This window comes from Haematobia irritans, chromosome 5, assembly GCF_050003625.1.
Source record: "Haematobia irritans isolate KBUSLIRL chromosome 5, ASM5000362v1, whole genome shotgun sequence".
NCBI classification, from domain to species: Eukaryota; Metazoa; Arthropoda; class Insecta; order Diptera; family Muscidae; genus Haematobia; species Haematobia irritans.
In genome coordinates, this window is record NC_134401.1 from 12,071,585 (window position 1) to 12,088,384 (window position 16,800).

Consider the following 16,800-nt stretch of genomic DNA (forward strand, 5'->3'; position numbering starts at 1 on the left):
AGACGATTATATTTTGATAAAGTCTTGCCAAATAATGGATGGAAAAGAGCAAGGAATTGATTGCTAATAATTTTATATTTCTAAATTAATTAGAAAAAGTGACCGTGAAAAAAGCTGGGTTTCAGCTTGAAAACTGAACATAGTAAACGGCTTCTTATAAATCGTTTGAAAGAAAAACACAATCAATGCTTAAAACATTGCGTCGGCTCATTTCATATGATGTATAGCCGCCAGTTAATGAATATATTTGTTTTAAATCAAAAGAATTTTTCATCGCAATTAATTTCAATTTTCATGTCAATTAATTTAATATTTATGAGTAGTTTTAAATTCCTTAATTCATTTGTTTAATTTTTATTTATTTATATTTTTTATTTAGTTGTATAATATATTATATCAATTATTTTTTATTTATGTTATTAAGTCTCATTACTACACCCAAAGAAATTTGTTAGTAGGGACAGCAGAAAAGTCTGCTAAAACAGCAGAAAGTCTGCTGAAAAAGGGACAGCAGTCACTGTTTGCTGAAATAGCAAACATTTCCTGCTATTTTTTAAGCTCGATTACACTAAAACATGTTTTATTTTGTCTAAAACAAGTAAAAATGTCAACTTAGGAGCTATCCTAATATCATTAAAACAATATTTTACGGACATCTATAGTATTTGACCAAAAATCTGAATATTTATCGAATTGAGACATAACAGCAAACAAAATGTTTGCTGGTCGTATTTAGGAGCTTGTAAGTATATTACAGTGCAAAAATATACCAAAAACTACTTTTGGTTCTTAAATATGCTTTGCGGAAAAATTTATAACCTAAAAATTTTATAAATTGTTGTTCATTAGGCCCTGAAGTACAAAAATATAACAGCAGACGTCGACTGCTGTTTTTAGCAAACTTTTTTGTTAGTAATGCTGTCTTACTCACGGAGTCCACTGTCTGACCTGTAGGTGTTGAAAAGTGGCTATCAACTCCGCAATTTTTAACCGATTTCGATGATATTTTTCTTTGCTAGAACTTGTAAAGTTCGTATGCGTATGCAATTACCTTTTACCGTTCGGCAGATATGGGGCCCACAATTTATATTTTGCAAAATTTTGACAAAGTGGGGTTAGTATTTTGAACCTAGATGTTTTTGAGTGCATCCGTAAGTTTTCTTCTTAACTACATTCCCTACAAAATTCTACGTATCTTAGCAGAAGAAAATGTGAACCTATGTGCTTTAGATTAAAAAATGTAAAGTTCACAAGTTCGAATTTCAAAAAATATCGAATTTTGATCTTTTTAGGAAAAAGGCACATACGAGTATATTCTTTCCGTCGTAACATATTTTTTTTATAGATTTCTCCCAATTATATAATCAATTTGAAGTTATTCCAATGATAATGAGATTAGTTGTACAAACAATCTTACAAACAAATTTACTTTTCATTTAAATTTTCTGAGCTAAATTTTTGTAAAATCATTATAGCAGCATGAAAATGATTTGTTATGTTGAAAATTTTGGAAAAAATTACAATTACCTATACATTTTTTCTGATTTAAATCGATATTTTTGATTAATTGGCGGTTAAATTTGAGTCGAGATGAGTCGACATATTCGGCGGCGGCATCGACTGGCAAAAAATGGTCGGCGGCGCGACTGGGCGGCTTAATTCTCTGTTCCTGGCCCCAAAAACTTCAAACTTTCGTAATTTTTGTTTTTTTTTTTAAGGTGGGTATTATGTTGGAGTTTAGCCGCTAAAATCGTTTTTTTTCACGATTACTTTTCTTTAATAATCCATTTTAAGGAATACAAACTTTGTGAAAATTTGCTTTGGGCTATTCCCCATCAAGTTATAATAAAATTTGCAACAAATATGTATAATGTTATGCCATTTTTTACTGATTTGGTTTTCACTTGAGCGATTTTAGCGGATAAACTCGAACTTAATACCCACCTTAAACGAATAAAGATCTCTCAATTTCAAGCCGAAACCCAGCTTTTTCTACCGGTTACATTTTTGAACGATTTAATTTGAAAAGATGTAATGGCATACAATCTATACCCAAACATTTTTCCATCCAAGTGTAATAGTGACCACAAATATTTTTGAATTTGTTATTTAGAGTTTTGGTGGAAAAACCAAACATAGTACCTATCTTAACTGGAGACAATTCCTAGCTAATCATGCGTTTTGCAATTGACCATAAGAGATACATGTTGATACATGACGGTTATTGAACTTATCAATATCAAGACGACCATAATTTTTGCCTTATCATATTATCATTTTTTCCAAAAACGAAACATAATTTTAGGAGCATTGGGAATAACATATTCGAAGGGTAACAAATCACAGGAATCGATATCTATATGTGACGCGTGTTTGGTTTATTTTTGTTGATAAGATTGCCAGGAGGCTCATATCATAAATTTAAAAATTTATGATTTGTTTTTAAAATCATAGTATGTTTCCACTATTTTGCGAATAAAATCAAACTTTTAGTAAAAGGTATAAAATGCTCTTGACCAGTAGTTAGGAAGTAGTATCGACCATTGACTTTGAGAAGTAACATGTATCGTAAAAGTATCTGTGCATTATTGGCTTTGATAGCCATCACCAGCGCCTATGGCAGCATCATAATGCCCCGCCTTATTCCCGATTTGGAAGGACGTGTTGTAGGTGGCGAAGACACTACCATTGACAAATACCCCTATCAGGTGTCAGTGAGAATCCTGGGTTCCCACTCTTGCGGTGGATCCATTTTAAATTCCCGCGTCGTTCTCACTGCAGCCCATTGTATCTACAGCTTCTTGGGTGCCAGCTCATACAGTATTCAATATGGCATTACAACTGTTGGTGGTTCTACCAATGTTATCGGTGCTGAACGCATTGTAAAACATGCCCAATATGATTCGTCAACCATTAACAATGATGTTGCATTGATCTTCTTATCATCTGACATTCCATTCGGTCCTAATGCTCAACCCATTGCTTTGGCTACAGCCGATCCAGTTGCCACTACACCTGCTACTGTCTCTGGATGGGGTACTTTGGAAGAGGATGGAGCCAGTGCTAAAATTTTGCAACAAGTGGAAGTTCTCATTGTCGATAGGGCTTTTTGCCGTCAACAGTATAACGGTGTTAATATGATCACCGAGGGTATGGTATGCGCCGCTGTCGAAAATGGCGGTAAGGACGCATGTCAAGGAGATTCCGGTGGTCCATTGGTATCCAATGGAGAAATTGTTGGTATTGTCTCTTGGGGTGTTGGCTGTGCTCGTGCTGAATACTCCGGTGTATATACCAATGTTGCTCACTACAGAAATTGGATCGAATCCAATATTGCTTAAGATGTTACAGACCGCAATTAGAAAATTTTGTTTGCAAATTCAATTCAAGAAATAAATCATTAATGGAATTAAAACGAATCTGTGCCGACATTTCTTTTCGAAAAATTTCTATGGTTAGTTTTTTTTTAGGAATTCCCTTTTATATGGATTTTGGTTATGAATAAAATAATTTCGAAAAATTTCATTTTTGTGGGGAATTTGCTCAAAATGTCATTTCTATACGAAATTTTGGGAATATTAAATTCTTTAGGAAAAATTTCCGAATATTCATTTATTTAGGAAATTTTCGGAAAAACTTCATTTTTTAGGACATTTTTAAGGAATTTAAGGACATTGAAGGAATTTGTCGGAGAATTTCATTTCTACAGGAAATTTTCGGAAAATTTCATTTCTAAAAGATTTCCAAAATTTTATATCTTAAGAAATTTTGTCAATATTTCCTTGAATTTCCCATCTATTTAGGCCGTTGTTTTATTTAATTTTGATTAAAAGGTGAATGGGCAATTCTAAACAATTTTTAATCACAATGTCTAGCCATGAAAATGATGTTCTGTTGGCACACTTAATTCTAAAACTAGGAAAATAACTGGAGTAAACTCCTAGCTAATCATTCGTGGTGAAACTAGCCCTAAAAGTCCATTTTTCCTGAATTGTACTAAATTCTATCAACATGTTGTCCTATAGGGCATTGGTTGATTAAATAAATGAATAAATAAATAAATAAAATAAAAGATTTAAATGTGTTATTACGGTTATTGAACTTATCAATAGCAAAATTCATGGGCCGTTCACAATGTTTTACGTATCGTATTATAATTTTTCCAAAAGCAAGCATACTTTTGGGAGCATTTGGAATAATATATTTCAAGGGTAAAAAATCAAAGGAATTGATATCTCTGTGACGCGTTTTTGGTTTCTTTGTTGATAAGATTACCAGGAGGCTCATATCATAAATTATTATGTTTCCATTGTTTTGTAAAACAATGGAAACATGCTAATAGAAGAGTAACAGCAGGGTATAAAATTGTCCCTAGACCAGTGGTAAGCAAGTAGTAACGACCATTGACTTTGAGGAATATCATGTATCGTAACAGTATCTGTATATTACTGGCTTTGATAGCCATCACCAGAGCCCTAAGCAGCATTATAATGCCCGGCCTTATTCCCGATTTGAAAGGACGTGTTGTAGGTGGTGAAGACACCACCATTGACAAATACCCCTATCAGGTGTCAGTGAGAATCCTTGGCTCCCACTCTTGCGGTGGATCCATTTTAAATTCCCGCGTCGTTCTCACTGCAGCCCATTGTATCTACAGCTTCTTGGGTGCCAGCTCTTACAGTATTCAATATGGCATTACAACTGTTGGTGGTTCTACCAATGTTATTGGTGCTGAACGCATTGTAACACATCCCCAATATGATTCTTCAACCATTAACAATGATGTTGCATTGATCTTCTTATCATCTGACATTCCATTCAGTCCTAATGCTCAACCCATTACATTGGCTACAGCAGATCCAGTTGCCACTACACCTGCTACTGTCTCTGGATGGGGTACTTTGGAAGAGGGTGGAGCCAGTGCTAAAATTTTGCAACAAGTGGAAGTTCTCATTGTCGATAGGGCTTTTTGCCGTCAACAGTATAACGGTGTTAATATGATCACCGAGGGTATGGTATGCGCCGCTGTCGAAAATGGCGGTAAGGACGCATGTCAAGGAGATTCCGGTGGTCCATTGGTATCCAATGGAGAAATTGTTGGTATTGTCTCTTGGGGTGTTGGATGTGCTCGTGCTGAATACCCTGGTGTATATACCAATGTTGCTCACTACAGAAATTGGATCGGTTCCATTATTGCTTAAGATGTTACAGAACGTGATTAGAAAATTTAGCTTGCAAATTCAATTCAAGAAAAAAATTATTAATGGAATTAAAACCAATCTGTGCCGACATTTCTCTTCGAAAATTTTCTTTGGTTAGTTTTTTGTTAGGAATTCAATTTTATATGGATTTTGATCATGAATAAAATAATTTCGCAAAATGTCATTTTTGTGGGGAATTTGGTCATAATTTCATTTCTATAGGAAATTTTCGGAATATTAATTTCTTTATGACATTTTTGGAAAAACTTCACTTTTTTAGGAAATTTTTGGAAAAAATTCATTTCTTAAGGAATTTTTCGGAGAATTTCATTTCTGTAGGAAATTTTCGGAAAAATGTAGTTTCTGAAAGATTTCCAAAATTTTATATCTTAAGAAATTTTGTCAATATTTCCTTGAATGTCCTATCTATTTAGGCCGTTGTTTTAGTTCATTTGGATTAACATGTGAGTGGGCAATTCTAATCAATTTTTAATCACAATGTCTAGCCATTAACGTTCTGTCCATCTGCTGAATTCTTATTTAAGCGAACGAACACAGTCTGTGCATAATCGGACATGTGTCTCTGATGTTCGTTCATGTTTAAAGGGTGTTCCCCAGGGATCTATTCTTGGCTCCCCTGCTTTTTTCCGTTTATATCAACGACCTTCCATTGCGTTTTAACCATTGTAGGATACACATGTATGCCGATGACGTTCAGGTCTATATAACAGGGGATTCTGGGACAATTTACGATCATGACGATCTGACCACAGTTCAGAGATGGGCGACAGCAAAAGGTCTCTACTAGAGGTCTGAACAATTCCATTTGTAAATGCAGAGTACACGTGTACTTGCTACATGAGTACATCTATTTGAGAGATTCGCAAAACAATTGGTACACATTTTGATGAACACCAAAAGCCACGAGTAATTTCTTGTTGCTACTCTGATGTCTTCACTACCAACAAACACATATTCCTCTTTCTCTCTTATTGAAGTGTACTCAGAGTGATCACGTCGAGTATGTTGCGAGAACAAAACTTCATAGAGTACTCCATGTACCAAGTGCAGTTTCAGAAATACAAAAAAACAGTTAATCTCCATAATATATGTTTTGGTTTATTATAAAGAACGGCAAACGTTAAGGTAAGTGTGTGACATACATAAATATATGAAATATGTGACATACATACATATCTATGATTAATAATAATGGAAAGTTTTGCTTCGCACATAACTGAGAAATACTTGTGGTACCACGTGAAGTGAAGAGAATCCATGTTGTACTTCTTCTCAAGTACTTACATTTTTATTGTTCCTTCTTTTCGGAACACATATTGTTTCGAATAAGTAGTGAAGTGAAGAGAACAAGCAAGTGTTCTCTTCACTTCACTACTTGCGCTCTGAGAGAAAGACAGTGTATGTACTATATTCGACAGCGAATTGCATACATGTAGTGAAAAGTTATTCGATGCAGACCTCTAGTCTCTACCTTAACCCCAGGAAAACCAAATGTCTTGTTTTGGGTAAACGCGGTTTTCAACTTCCAAGTGATATCGATATCGTTCTCAACGGCCAGAGGATAGAGTTTGTGAACTCAGTGAAGAACTTGGGCATTACGTTAAATTGCACTCTAACTTGGACGAACCATATGAATAATGTTATAGGACAGGCATATTCAAAACTAAGGTCTTTGTGGCATATCCAGCACCTAACTCCACTAAATATTCGAATACTTTTGGTGAAATGTGTAATTATTCCGACTTTACTATATGGATGTGAGCTACTTGCGAGATGTGATGCTGCAAGTAAAAGGAAATTGAATGTTTTATATAACAATATAATTAGATATGTGTATCGACTTAATCGTTTCGAACATATCTCCCGGTACAGTAGCTTGCTCTACGGTATGTAACATATTTGGAAAATCTGCTTAAATACAGGACTATTTTGTTTCTCCATAAAATTATATATATACTCGGAAACCTCCTTATCTTTACGAGAGGCTTTAGTTTGCGAGATCCAATCGGGGCAAAATATTGACTACATTTCGGTACCGATCCATGTTTTCGGAATGGCACTTCTTTATAAATGCAGTGCGACTCTGGAATGTTCTTCCACATAGTCTACAGCTTAACAGCAATGCAAATGTTTTTAAGGAAAAACGTATTACTTATCTTAACCAAAACTAATATAATATACAGGGTCTATGCTAACTTTTACTTAATTTTTATTTTTCTTTTACTTATTGTTTTATACAAAATAATTATCATAATGTTATATCTCTATTCAAAATTTTATTTTAATTAAACTTTTTTTTAATGTCCATTAATTTGTCTTTTTATATTATTTGGAATCTTTTTAATACTTATACATTTTTACTTATATTAAAGTGTGGAGAATATCGTAATTGTATCATATAATTCATGTACTTTAATTTATAAGAACTAAATCTTGTTGTCCATGATAAAATAAAAAACAAACAAACATTAAAATGATGTTCTGCACCCAGAAAAAAATGCCTTCGGAACTAAAGGAAAAAATGTTCATCAATTTAGTTTAGCCATTTTATTTCCATTAAGTTAATTTTTTGTTTAAAATAATAAAATTTACTTGCTTCAATAAAAAAGTCCTAAACTGAAAGCAGTTAGGAATAGTTCATTAACTAGAATAAGGCATGGAATTTTACTAATACTGGGGGCTAATCACTGTCGTTGCCAATTTAGAAATAGCCAAATGCAAATATTGGGTATCTTCGGTCTATATGGGACATGACAGGGAGATGCCTCCATGTGCCGTTAAGACCTTAGTTGAGGAGTCACTGAAAACAAAGACGAAACTCATTATGGGATGCGATGCGAATGCGCATCATAGTATATGGGGAAGTAGTGATACTAATGCAAGGGGAGAGTCGCTAATAGAGTTTATTTTGCGTACTAATCTGGTAGTTTGCAACAAGGGAGATGCCCCAACCTTTGTCACTAAAAACAGGCAAGAGGTTTGGAAATCACCTTGGCCTCGCAAGAACTGAATGAAATGATATCTGAGTGGCATGTTTTAAGTGAACACAGCTTCTCAGATCATCGCTACATCAGTTTCAAATTTGATGTTCATACCACCAAGACCATATTTCCGCCAAATGTTAGGAAAGCTGACTGGAATAGGTATAAGGAATCGTTCAATATGCTGATACCGGAAATACCAGAGACAAATATGAGCACTGTGCATGTTATCGAACACGCAGTGGAGAGGATTACTAAGGCCTTCAACATTTCACTGAAAGCTGCATGCCCTAAAGGGAAGCCAAGGGGGAAAAATCGACCACCATGGTGGTCTACAGAGTTAGGTAATATGTGGAAATCGTGCAGGAAGCTCTTTAACAAAGCAAAGTCCACCAGAGCTCCTGTGGATTGGGACGCTTACAAGAAGAATCTGAGAAGATACAAGCGAGAACTGAGAAAGGCTCAGCATAACTCTTGGAATGATTACTGCAGCAGCATTGAGAATACGTCCGAGGCTTCCAGACTACGGAAGGTGCTAGCATCCACGAGCTCCGCTCCAGGTTTCATTAAAACATCGGAGGGCAATTGGACAACGTCCAGTGAGGAGACGCTGGAGGTACTATTGGACACACATTTTCCCGGAAATCAGACGGTTGAACCATGCACTGGCGGTGCCACAGTGGCTCAGCGGTCGTTTCCTATCGAGGAAATTGTATCAGAATCTAGAATAAAATGGGCGTTAAATAGCTTTGGATCATTCAAATCCCCCGGACCTGATGGAATTACTCCGGCGGAGTTAAAAGCGGTGGCTGACAGAATTATCCCCTGGTTGTCGGCGATATATATAGGATGTATCAACTTAGCATATATTCCACGAAAGTGGAGAGAATCAAAAGTCGTTTTCATACCTAAAGCGGGAAAAGACTCTCACTCGGTTGCGAAGGATTTCCGACCAATCAGCTTATCATCATTCCTACTTAAGACTCTGGAGAGGATGATTATCTTAGAACTAGCGTCGATTCAAGTTTGCTCTCGAAACGACAACATGCATACTCGAAAGGCAGGTCTACTGAGACCGCATTACATGAACTAGTCAGCTTTATTGAAAGCTCACTATCTGTCAAAGAATACACAATCGTGGCATTTCTAGACATCGAAGGGGCGTTCAATAACGTCCATCCGAGCTCGATATTAAATGAACTGACAACTCTGAATGTTGATCCAGGTATACTTAGGCTGTTAGACGAACTTTTAAGGAAGAGACGCATTTCAGCCACACTAGGACAAGCAAACATACAAAGGTATGTGAACAGAGGCACTCCTCAAGGAGGAGTTCTATCACCTCTTCTTTGGAATGTTGCTATAAACGACCTTCTGGTTTCCCTAGAAAAAGAAAGGATACAAGTGGTGGCATACGCAGATGATGTGGCGCTAGCAGTCAGGGGAAAATTCCCATCAACAGTTAGAGATATTATACAGAGAGCCCTCCGGATGACTGAGAAATGGGCGAAAGATAATGGTCTTGGGGTAAATCCTGCAAAGACAGAAATAGTTATGTACTGCAATGATCGCAAAACTCCCACGGTTAGGCCCATTTCCTTAGGGGGTATTGAAATTCCCTTTAGGGAGAGTGCAAAATACCTTGGCGTTATTTTGGACAGGAAGCAGAACTTTAAGCTTAATATTGAAGAAAGGGCGAGGAAAGCAACGGTAGCTTTATACTCGTGCAAAAAGGCAATAGGGAAAAAGTGGGGACTAAAACCAAAAATTGTACATTGGCTATACACGGCAGTGGTTAGACCTATAATGCTATATGGTGTTGTAGTCTGGTGGCCGGCACTTCACCAGTCGACAAGTTTAGACAAAGTTCAGCGTATGGCGTGCTTGTGTATCTCAGGTGCATTCAGCAAGACAAGAACAAACTCCCTTAATGTCATACTGCATCTATTGCCTTTAGACATTTTGGCCAAACAGTCAGCTGCAACAACGGCTGTGCGGTTGCGCGAGCTATCGCTGTGGTCGGAAAAAAGTTACGGTCACAGTTCGGTCCTCAAAATAATGCCAGATGTGCCTAACGTAGTGGATTACACTTTGGCGAGTCCACTTTTCGACAAAAAGTTTGAGACTCTAATTCCCAACAGTGAGGCGTGGTGTACACGGACCTCGGGGAATAAAAGATATATAGATTTCTACACTGATGGCTCCAAATTGGATGGCCAAGTGGGTTTCGGAGTATATTCTAAAGATCTGGAACTTCGAATAGCGAAAAGATTACCTGATCACTGTAGTGTTTTTCAGGCTGAAATATTAGCAATAAGAGAAGTGGTGAATTGGCTGAGAAGTAATGCTCCAAGCAATATTGGCATTAATATATACTCAGACAGTCAACCTGCAATAAAATCCTTGGACTCTGTGTTCCTCAACTCGAAAACGGCCATCGACTGCCGCAAATCTCTCAATGAGATGGCTGAGCAGCACAATATTCACCTAATATGGGTGCCTGGCCACAGGAACATACCGGGGAACTGCGAAGCAGATGAGCTAGCAAGGCTAGGAACTACCTTACATATTCCAGGGGAACTAGAATCTGTTGGTGTGCCTCTGGCTACCTGCAAGCTCTTACTGCGTGAGAAGGCTGTCATGATGGCAAATGTTCGATGGGAGAATTGTAAGGGTTGTAACGACACCAAGCAAATATGGCCCCATTTAAACTTAAACCGCACACTAGATATGCTAGTGTTCTCGAGACGCCAGATATCACTCCTGATATCTGCTATAACGGGTCGCTGCCTGATAGGCGATTTTGCAAAAACTATTGGTGCGAAGTATAATGACTATTGTATGAGCTGTCATGATGCGGAGGAAAAGGAATCAATAAAACACCTCTTGTGTGAGTGTCCTGCATTTTGTGTAAGGCGTAAGCAAATTTTAGGGGCATATAGCTTCAGATTACTAGCGGACCTGGAAAACGTTAACTTAAGCAGTCTGCTAATGTTCTTGGAACAATCTGGTTGGTTCAACAGAAGAAAATAATCGAGAAGGTCCAACGGTTAAAACTAGAAGTGCCCATATGTAATAGGTACTTTTAGTTAATGTGGTATCACAATGGACTGAATAGTCTAAGTGAGCCTGAATCTTAATCGGGCTGCCACTTTAACCTAACCTAACCTAACCTAATCACGGCATTCGATATCGAATTCATAATCGTATCGAAAAAATTGTCGATACGATTAAAAGTTTGGATTCGGGATTCGATCGAAATTTGATGCAATTTCTTAAGCGTTGCCAACAGCAAAAAACGAAGCAGAACAAAATGAAATGACAAAACTAAGTTAGCGTCACAAAATAGAATGTAGAAAAAAACATGTTTTTGGAGGTTTCAAAGTAAAAAGTAAATTGTATTGCATTATATCTTATGGACCCATACATTCCTCCAAATTCCTTCCTAACTGGAGGATGAGATGAATAATTCGGCGACAAATAAGGAATAAAAGTGCACATTGTTATTGGTATAAGTACATGGGTTTGAAATGGTGTGCACTGTTAGAAAGTCATCTTTTGCAGGCTCAATGGACGATTTCGGCTGACTAAGGAGGCGTTCAAATGGAAAATAATTTTTGGTGGCATGTCAACGTCAGTTCTATCACTTTACAATTGTCTGCCGTCTTACAATTTTTTGCGAGTGGAAGCCTTCATAATTCACTATTCTTACAAGGTGGTCCAGAAGCGTTATGTTGTCACGGAATGGTACGGTATTTGGTTGATCACAATCTCTTGGATATCGATCTAGCATATGCACTTTATATATGGTTGTTTGCCAAGCTAGGATGCTCGCTCCCGAACTCGACTATGACCAATTTTTGATTAACTGTTATTGGAGTTGCATTAGTCCTAAATATTCAAAATATGTTCATTTTATGTAAATTTACTACAAATTAGCACCAATTCGAACTAAAACTAATATATTTACTATTAATATATGGCGAAAACAATGTAAAAAACAAGTGAAAATGTTTTACGATTGCAATTTACCAATCTAAAAAATTGTCGATCCAAAAAACTCGATATCGACTCCCGTGATCCGAAAATTTTAGATTTCGATCAAAAGTACTCGATATCGAATGCCGTGATTGGCCCCCTGTTTTCTTCGCTGGGTATAAGAATTTACTACAGAACAAGAAAATTGTATTCACTGATAACAAAGCATTCGTAAAAAAATAAACAAAATGTGAACTAAAACCAAGTTTTCTCAAATTTAGTAAAATTTCTTATAAAATGATAATTTTGACTTCCTTTATTTTAGAAAGCTTATCATAGATACGAATAACACCCAGAGAAGGAATATGATCACCTCAAACATGTTTTAAGAGCAAAATGTTATTTTTGGGTGGTGACCATGTAACATGGTTTCGGCAAACAGGTTATATTTGTTACATAGTCACCATACAAAAATAACATTTTGCTCTTGAAACATGTTTGAGGTGATCATATTCCTTATCATATTTTAACTCATTCGTACTAAGAAGTATCCATCTACACGAAACGAACTTTGTTTGTCTAAAATTTCGTTTGGGAGGAAAGAATTGTTTTTTTTTTCTTCGTGTACCTGTAATCGATACCTGTCATCGATGTAACCGATACGTTTGTGTTTTTAGTTGGAATAGCGTTATTATGGTATACGGATCGATTGTTAAAAATAATATAGAAGAATAATATAATATATAACAAATAATATATATAAAATACTTGTTATTTTAAATTAGTGAGAAACAAGTATATATGGCCGTAAGTTCGGCCAGGCTGAATCTTATGTACCTCTCCACCATGGATTGCGTAGAAACTTCTATGAAAGACTGTCATCCACAATCGAATTACTTGGGTGGTGGTATCTTAAACCTTCTTAACATCGTTTTCTAAATTGTGAGTTGTGTACCAAATTTCAACTGACACGGATGCAATTTGCTCCTCCAAGAGGCTCCAAAACCAAATATGGGGATCGGTTTATATGGGGGCTATATATAATTATGGACCGATTTCGCCCAATTTTTGTACGGGTGTTTGAGGCCATATATTAACACCACGTACCAAATTTCAACTGAATCAGGTGAATTTTGGTCTTCCACGAGGTTCCGGAGGTCAAACCTCGTGATCGGTTTATATGGGGGCTATATATAATTATGGACCTATGTGGATCAATTTTTGCATGGTCATTAGAGAACATATACTAACACCCTTAGAGGCTCCGCAAGCCAAATCGGGGGATCGGTTTAAATGGGGGCTATATATAATTATGGACCGATGTGGACCAATTTTTGCATGGTTGTTAGAGGCCATATTTCAGTCGGATCGAATGAAATTTGCTTCTTTTGGAGGATCCGCAAGCCAAATAGGGGGATCGGTTTATATGGGAGCTATATATAATTATGGACCGATGTGGACCAATTTTTGCATGGTTGTTAGAGACCATATACTAACACCATGTTCTAAATTTCAGCCGGATCGGATGAAATTTGCTTCTCTTAGAGGATCCGCTAGCCAAATTTGGGGGTCCGTTTATATGGGGGCTATATGTAACAGTGGACCGATATGGCCCATTTGCAATATCATCCGACATCAATAACAACTACCAAGTTTCAAGTCGATAGCTTGTTTCGTACGGAAGTTAGGGTGATTTCAACAGACGGACGGACGGACATGCTTAGATCGACACAGAATTTCACCACGACCCAGAATATATATATTATTTCGATGTGTCACAAACGGAATGACAAAGTTAATATACCCCCTTCCTATGGTGAGGGTATAAAAATCATGTTCGTGATGGTGTATAAAGAAAGAAAACGCCAACAGAATAACAACCCCTTCATTCGTCTTCATTTTGGAATCTTCAATTAACAGGTAACATTCAGTGATGCCAACCTTTTGGGAAAAAATTAGTTTATGTTTTTTTTTATATTTGTAGGTATTGAAATTGTAAAAAATCATTACGTAGCAACTTATTAAAAGTGAAAGGTACAAGAAGAAGAAAAAATGCGTTTTACAGTTGATTACATTACATGGAAATTGGAAATAGTGGAATAATAAACTAATATTTCAAGGCCAGTCGATGCTGTTGATTCTTAATAAATATATTTAATATTTTAATAAAACGTGTATTTTATTGCAGAAAAATTGCCTATATAAATTAATAAAGTTGTATTTAAAAACGAAGGTAAGCTGTTCTCAGTTTGAAGTAAAAAGGTTTACCACAAATATGTAAGATTTGTCCCAATAAATGAAACAAGTTCAATAAAATCATTCCATATACGAATTCAATTCAGTTAAATTTTTTTCATTCTATAGTATAAGGGTATGTAAATATAGGAAAATGGTATAACTAATATATGGACCTAATTTCTATGAAAATCACATCGTTCAAACAAATAAAAATGTCTTTGGCGCTATACGAAGTTCAACTTTCTTCACAATGAGTTCATTTTAACTTAAAGAAGGGGTCACTTTTTTCTGGGTATGTTGACACATTTAATTCTACAATTAGGAAAATAACTGGAGTAAACTCCTAGCTATCTAGCCCTAAAAGTGATAACTGTATTATTACATTTATTGAACTTATCAATATCAAAATCCATGGGTCGTTCACAATGTTTTACGTATCGTATTATAATTTTTCCAAAAGGAAGCATACTTTTGGGAGCGTTGGGAATAATATATTTCAAGGGTAACAAATTAAAGGCATTGATATCTTTTTTGATAAGATTGCCAGGAGGCTCATATCATAAATTAGTATGTTTCCATTGTTTTGTAAAACAATGGAAACATGCTAATAGAAGAGTAATAACAGGGTATAAAATTGTCCCTAGACCAGTGGTAAGCAAGTAGTAACGACCATTGACTTTGAGGAGTATCATGTATCGTAACAGTATCTGTGTATTACTGGCTTTGATAGCCATCACCAGAGCCCAAGGCAGCATCATAATGCCCCGGCTTATTCCCGATTTGGAAGAACGTGTTGTAGGTGGTGAAGACACCACCATTGGCGAACACCCCTATCAGGTATCAGTGAGATACCTTGACTTCCACATTTGCGGTGGATCCATTTACAGAGAGCGCGTCGTTATCACTGCTGCCCATTGCATCCGCATCTTTGTTGCAATTTTATATAGTATTCAATATGGCATTACAACTGTTGGTGGTTATACAAATGTTATTAGTGCTATACACATTGTACCACATCCCCAATATGATGCTTCAACCAATAACAATGATATTGCATTGATCTTCTTATTATTTCCCATTCCATTCGGTCCTAATGCTCAACCCATTGAATTGGCTACAGCAGATCCAGCTCCCGATACTCCTGCTACTGTCACCGGATGGGGTGCCTCGAAAGAGGGTGGAGCCTGGGCTAAAATTTTGCAAAAAGCTGACCTTCAAATTGTTGCTAGGAAAAAATGCGGGGACAATTATAAAGATGTTAACCCAATTACAATTACTATGATATGCGCCGCTGCCGAAAAGAAGGACGCATGTCAAGGAGATTCCGGTGGTCCATTGGCAGCCAATGGAATATTGGTTGGTGTTGTCTCTTGGGGTAATGGCTGTGCTCGGCCTAACTACCCCGGTGTATATAGCAATGTTGCTTACCACAACAGTTGGATCCAATCCAGTACTACTTAAGATGTTACATACCGTAACTAGAAAATTTAGTTTTATACTCTAAGTACTCTATAACAAACAAATTCAACAAATAAATCATTATTGCAATTAAACCGAAACTATGCCATCATTTCGCTATGCAATTTTTCCAAAATGTAGATTCTTTAATAAATTTTGATACACGCAAAATAATAATTTTTTCCTCTCAAACGAAATTTTTGACAAATAAATATCGTTTACTATTTGCTTTTCGCTAAAAGGAAGTTTGTTTCTAAGGAAAGTATATACTTTTTGTGATAAACGTTGATTCTTTTACAGGATGTGAAAACAATTTCATAAAGACTCAATTCAAACAATCCATCGCAACTTCCATCCCATCTTTCTCACTACCACAAGGTTTCTTAGTTCTTATCACCTTTTTCTATAATACATATAATGTAGAAGAAATGAATCGATTTTATAAATTGCTTTTAAATTTTACCTTTCGCCTGGATGGACAATCGAACCGCGTAAGCCAACACGCTATCCACTGGGCTACGTAACTGTTATTGTTATTGTTATCAACAGATACTAAGCGCTATAGCCGTCATATCAGATGTCACGCTTGACTGTCAAGCAGTTATATTTATAAAGCATAGTTTTCGGCGCCCACGAGCCGATGCATAGACACTTTATTTGAGAGAAACATACCTTTAGTTTAGCCACCGTAGAGTATGCCTGCCTCGCTTCCAAAGGGTCGTGGCTTCAATCCTTTCGACTGAATGCCAAAAAGTTTTTTTTTACGTATATCGTCCGTCCGAACGATTGCGAAAAGATGGTCGAAATTACATACTACGATATTAAAATTTTACTATGAAACTTCATAATGTGTTTTATTAAACACATAAAGTCAGAATAAAACTTTGCTTGATATAAACGAAATGAACTGTGGACCAACTGAA

At 36.3% G+C, this 16,800-nt stretch overlaps 3 protein-coding genes across 3 annotated transcripts; all 3 read left to right on the top strand.

The window, feature by feature from the left end:
* Nucleotides 1–2,480: 2,480 nt before the first annotated feature.
* On the top strand, nt 2,481–3,419 carry LOC142238589 (trypsin beta-like). The gene has a single exon (XM_075310280.1). It carries the CDS (start codon nt 2,562–2,564, stop codon nt 3,339–3,341), a length of 780 nt encoding a protein of 259 aa, XP_075166395.1. The 5' UTR covers nt 2,481–2,561; the 3' UTR covers nt 3,342–3,419.
* A 1,000-nt stretch (nt 3,420–4,419) lies between these two features.
* LOC142238510 (trypsin beta-like) lies at nt 4,420–5,244 on the top strand. The gene has a single exon (XM_075310180.1). It carries the CDS (start codon nt 4,422–4,424, stop codon nt 5,199–5,201), a length of 780 nt encoding a protein of 259 aa, XP_075166295.1. The 5' UTR covers nt 4,420–4,421; the 3' UTR covers nt 5,202–5,244.
* Nucleotides 5,245–15,109: 9,865 nt separating this feature from the next.
* LOC142239514 (trypsin alpha-like) lies at nt 15,110–15,895 on the top strand. The gene has a single exon (XM_075311303.1). It carries the CDS (start codon nt 15,110–15,112, stop codon nt 15,878–15,880), a length of 771 nt encoding a protein of 256 aa, XP_075167418.1. The 3' UTR covers nt 15,881–15,895.
* Nucleotides 15,896–16,800: the final 905 nt, after the last annotated feature.

What these genes read in the sequence shown, in the direction of transcription:
- LOC142238589 (XM_075310280.1), top strand. Translation starts at nt 2,562, where the DNA reads ATGTATCGTAAAAGTATCTGTGCATTATTGGCTTTGATAGCCATCACC.
- LOC142238510 (XM_075310180.1), top strand. Translation starts at nt 4,422, where the DNA reads ATGTATCGTAACAGTATCTGTATATTACTGGCTTTGATAGCCATCACC.
- LOC142239514 (XM_075311303.1), top strand. Translation starts at nt 15,110, where the DNA reads ATGTATCGTAACAGTATCTGTGTATTACTGGCTTTGATAGCCATCACC.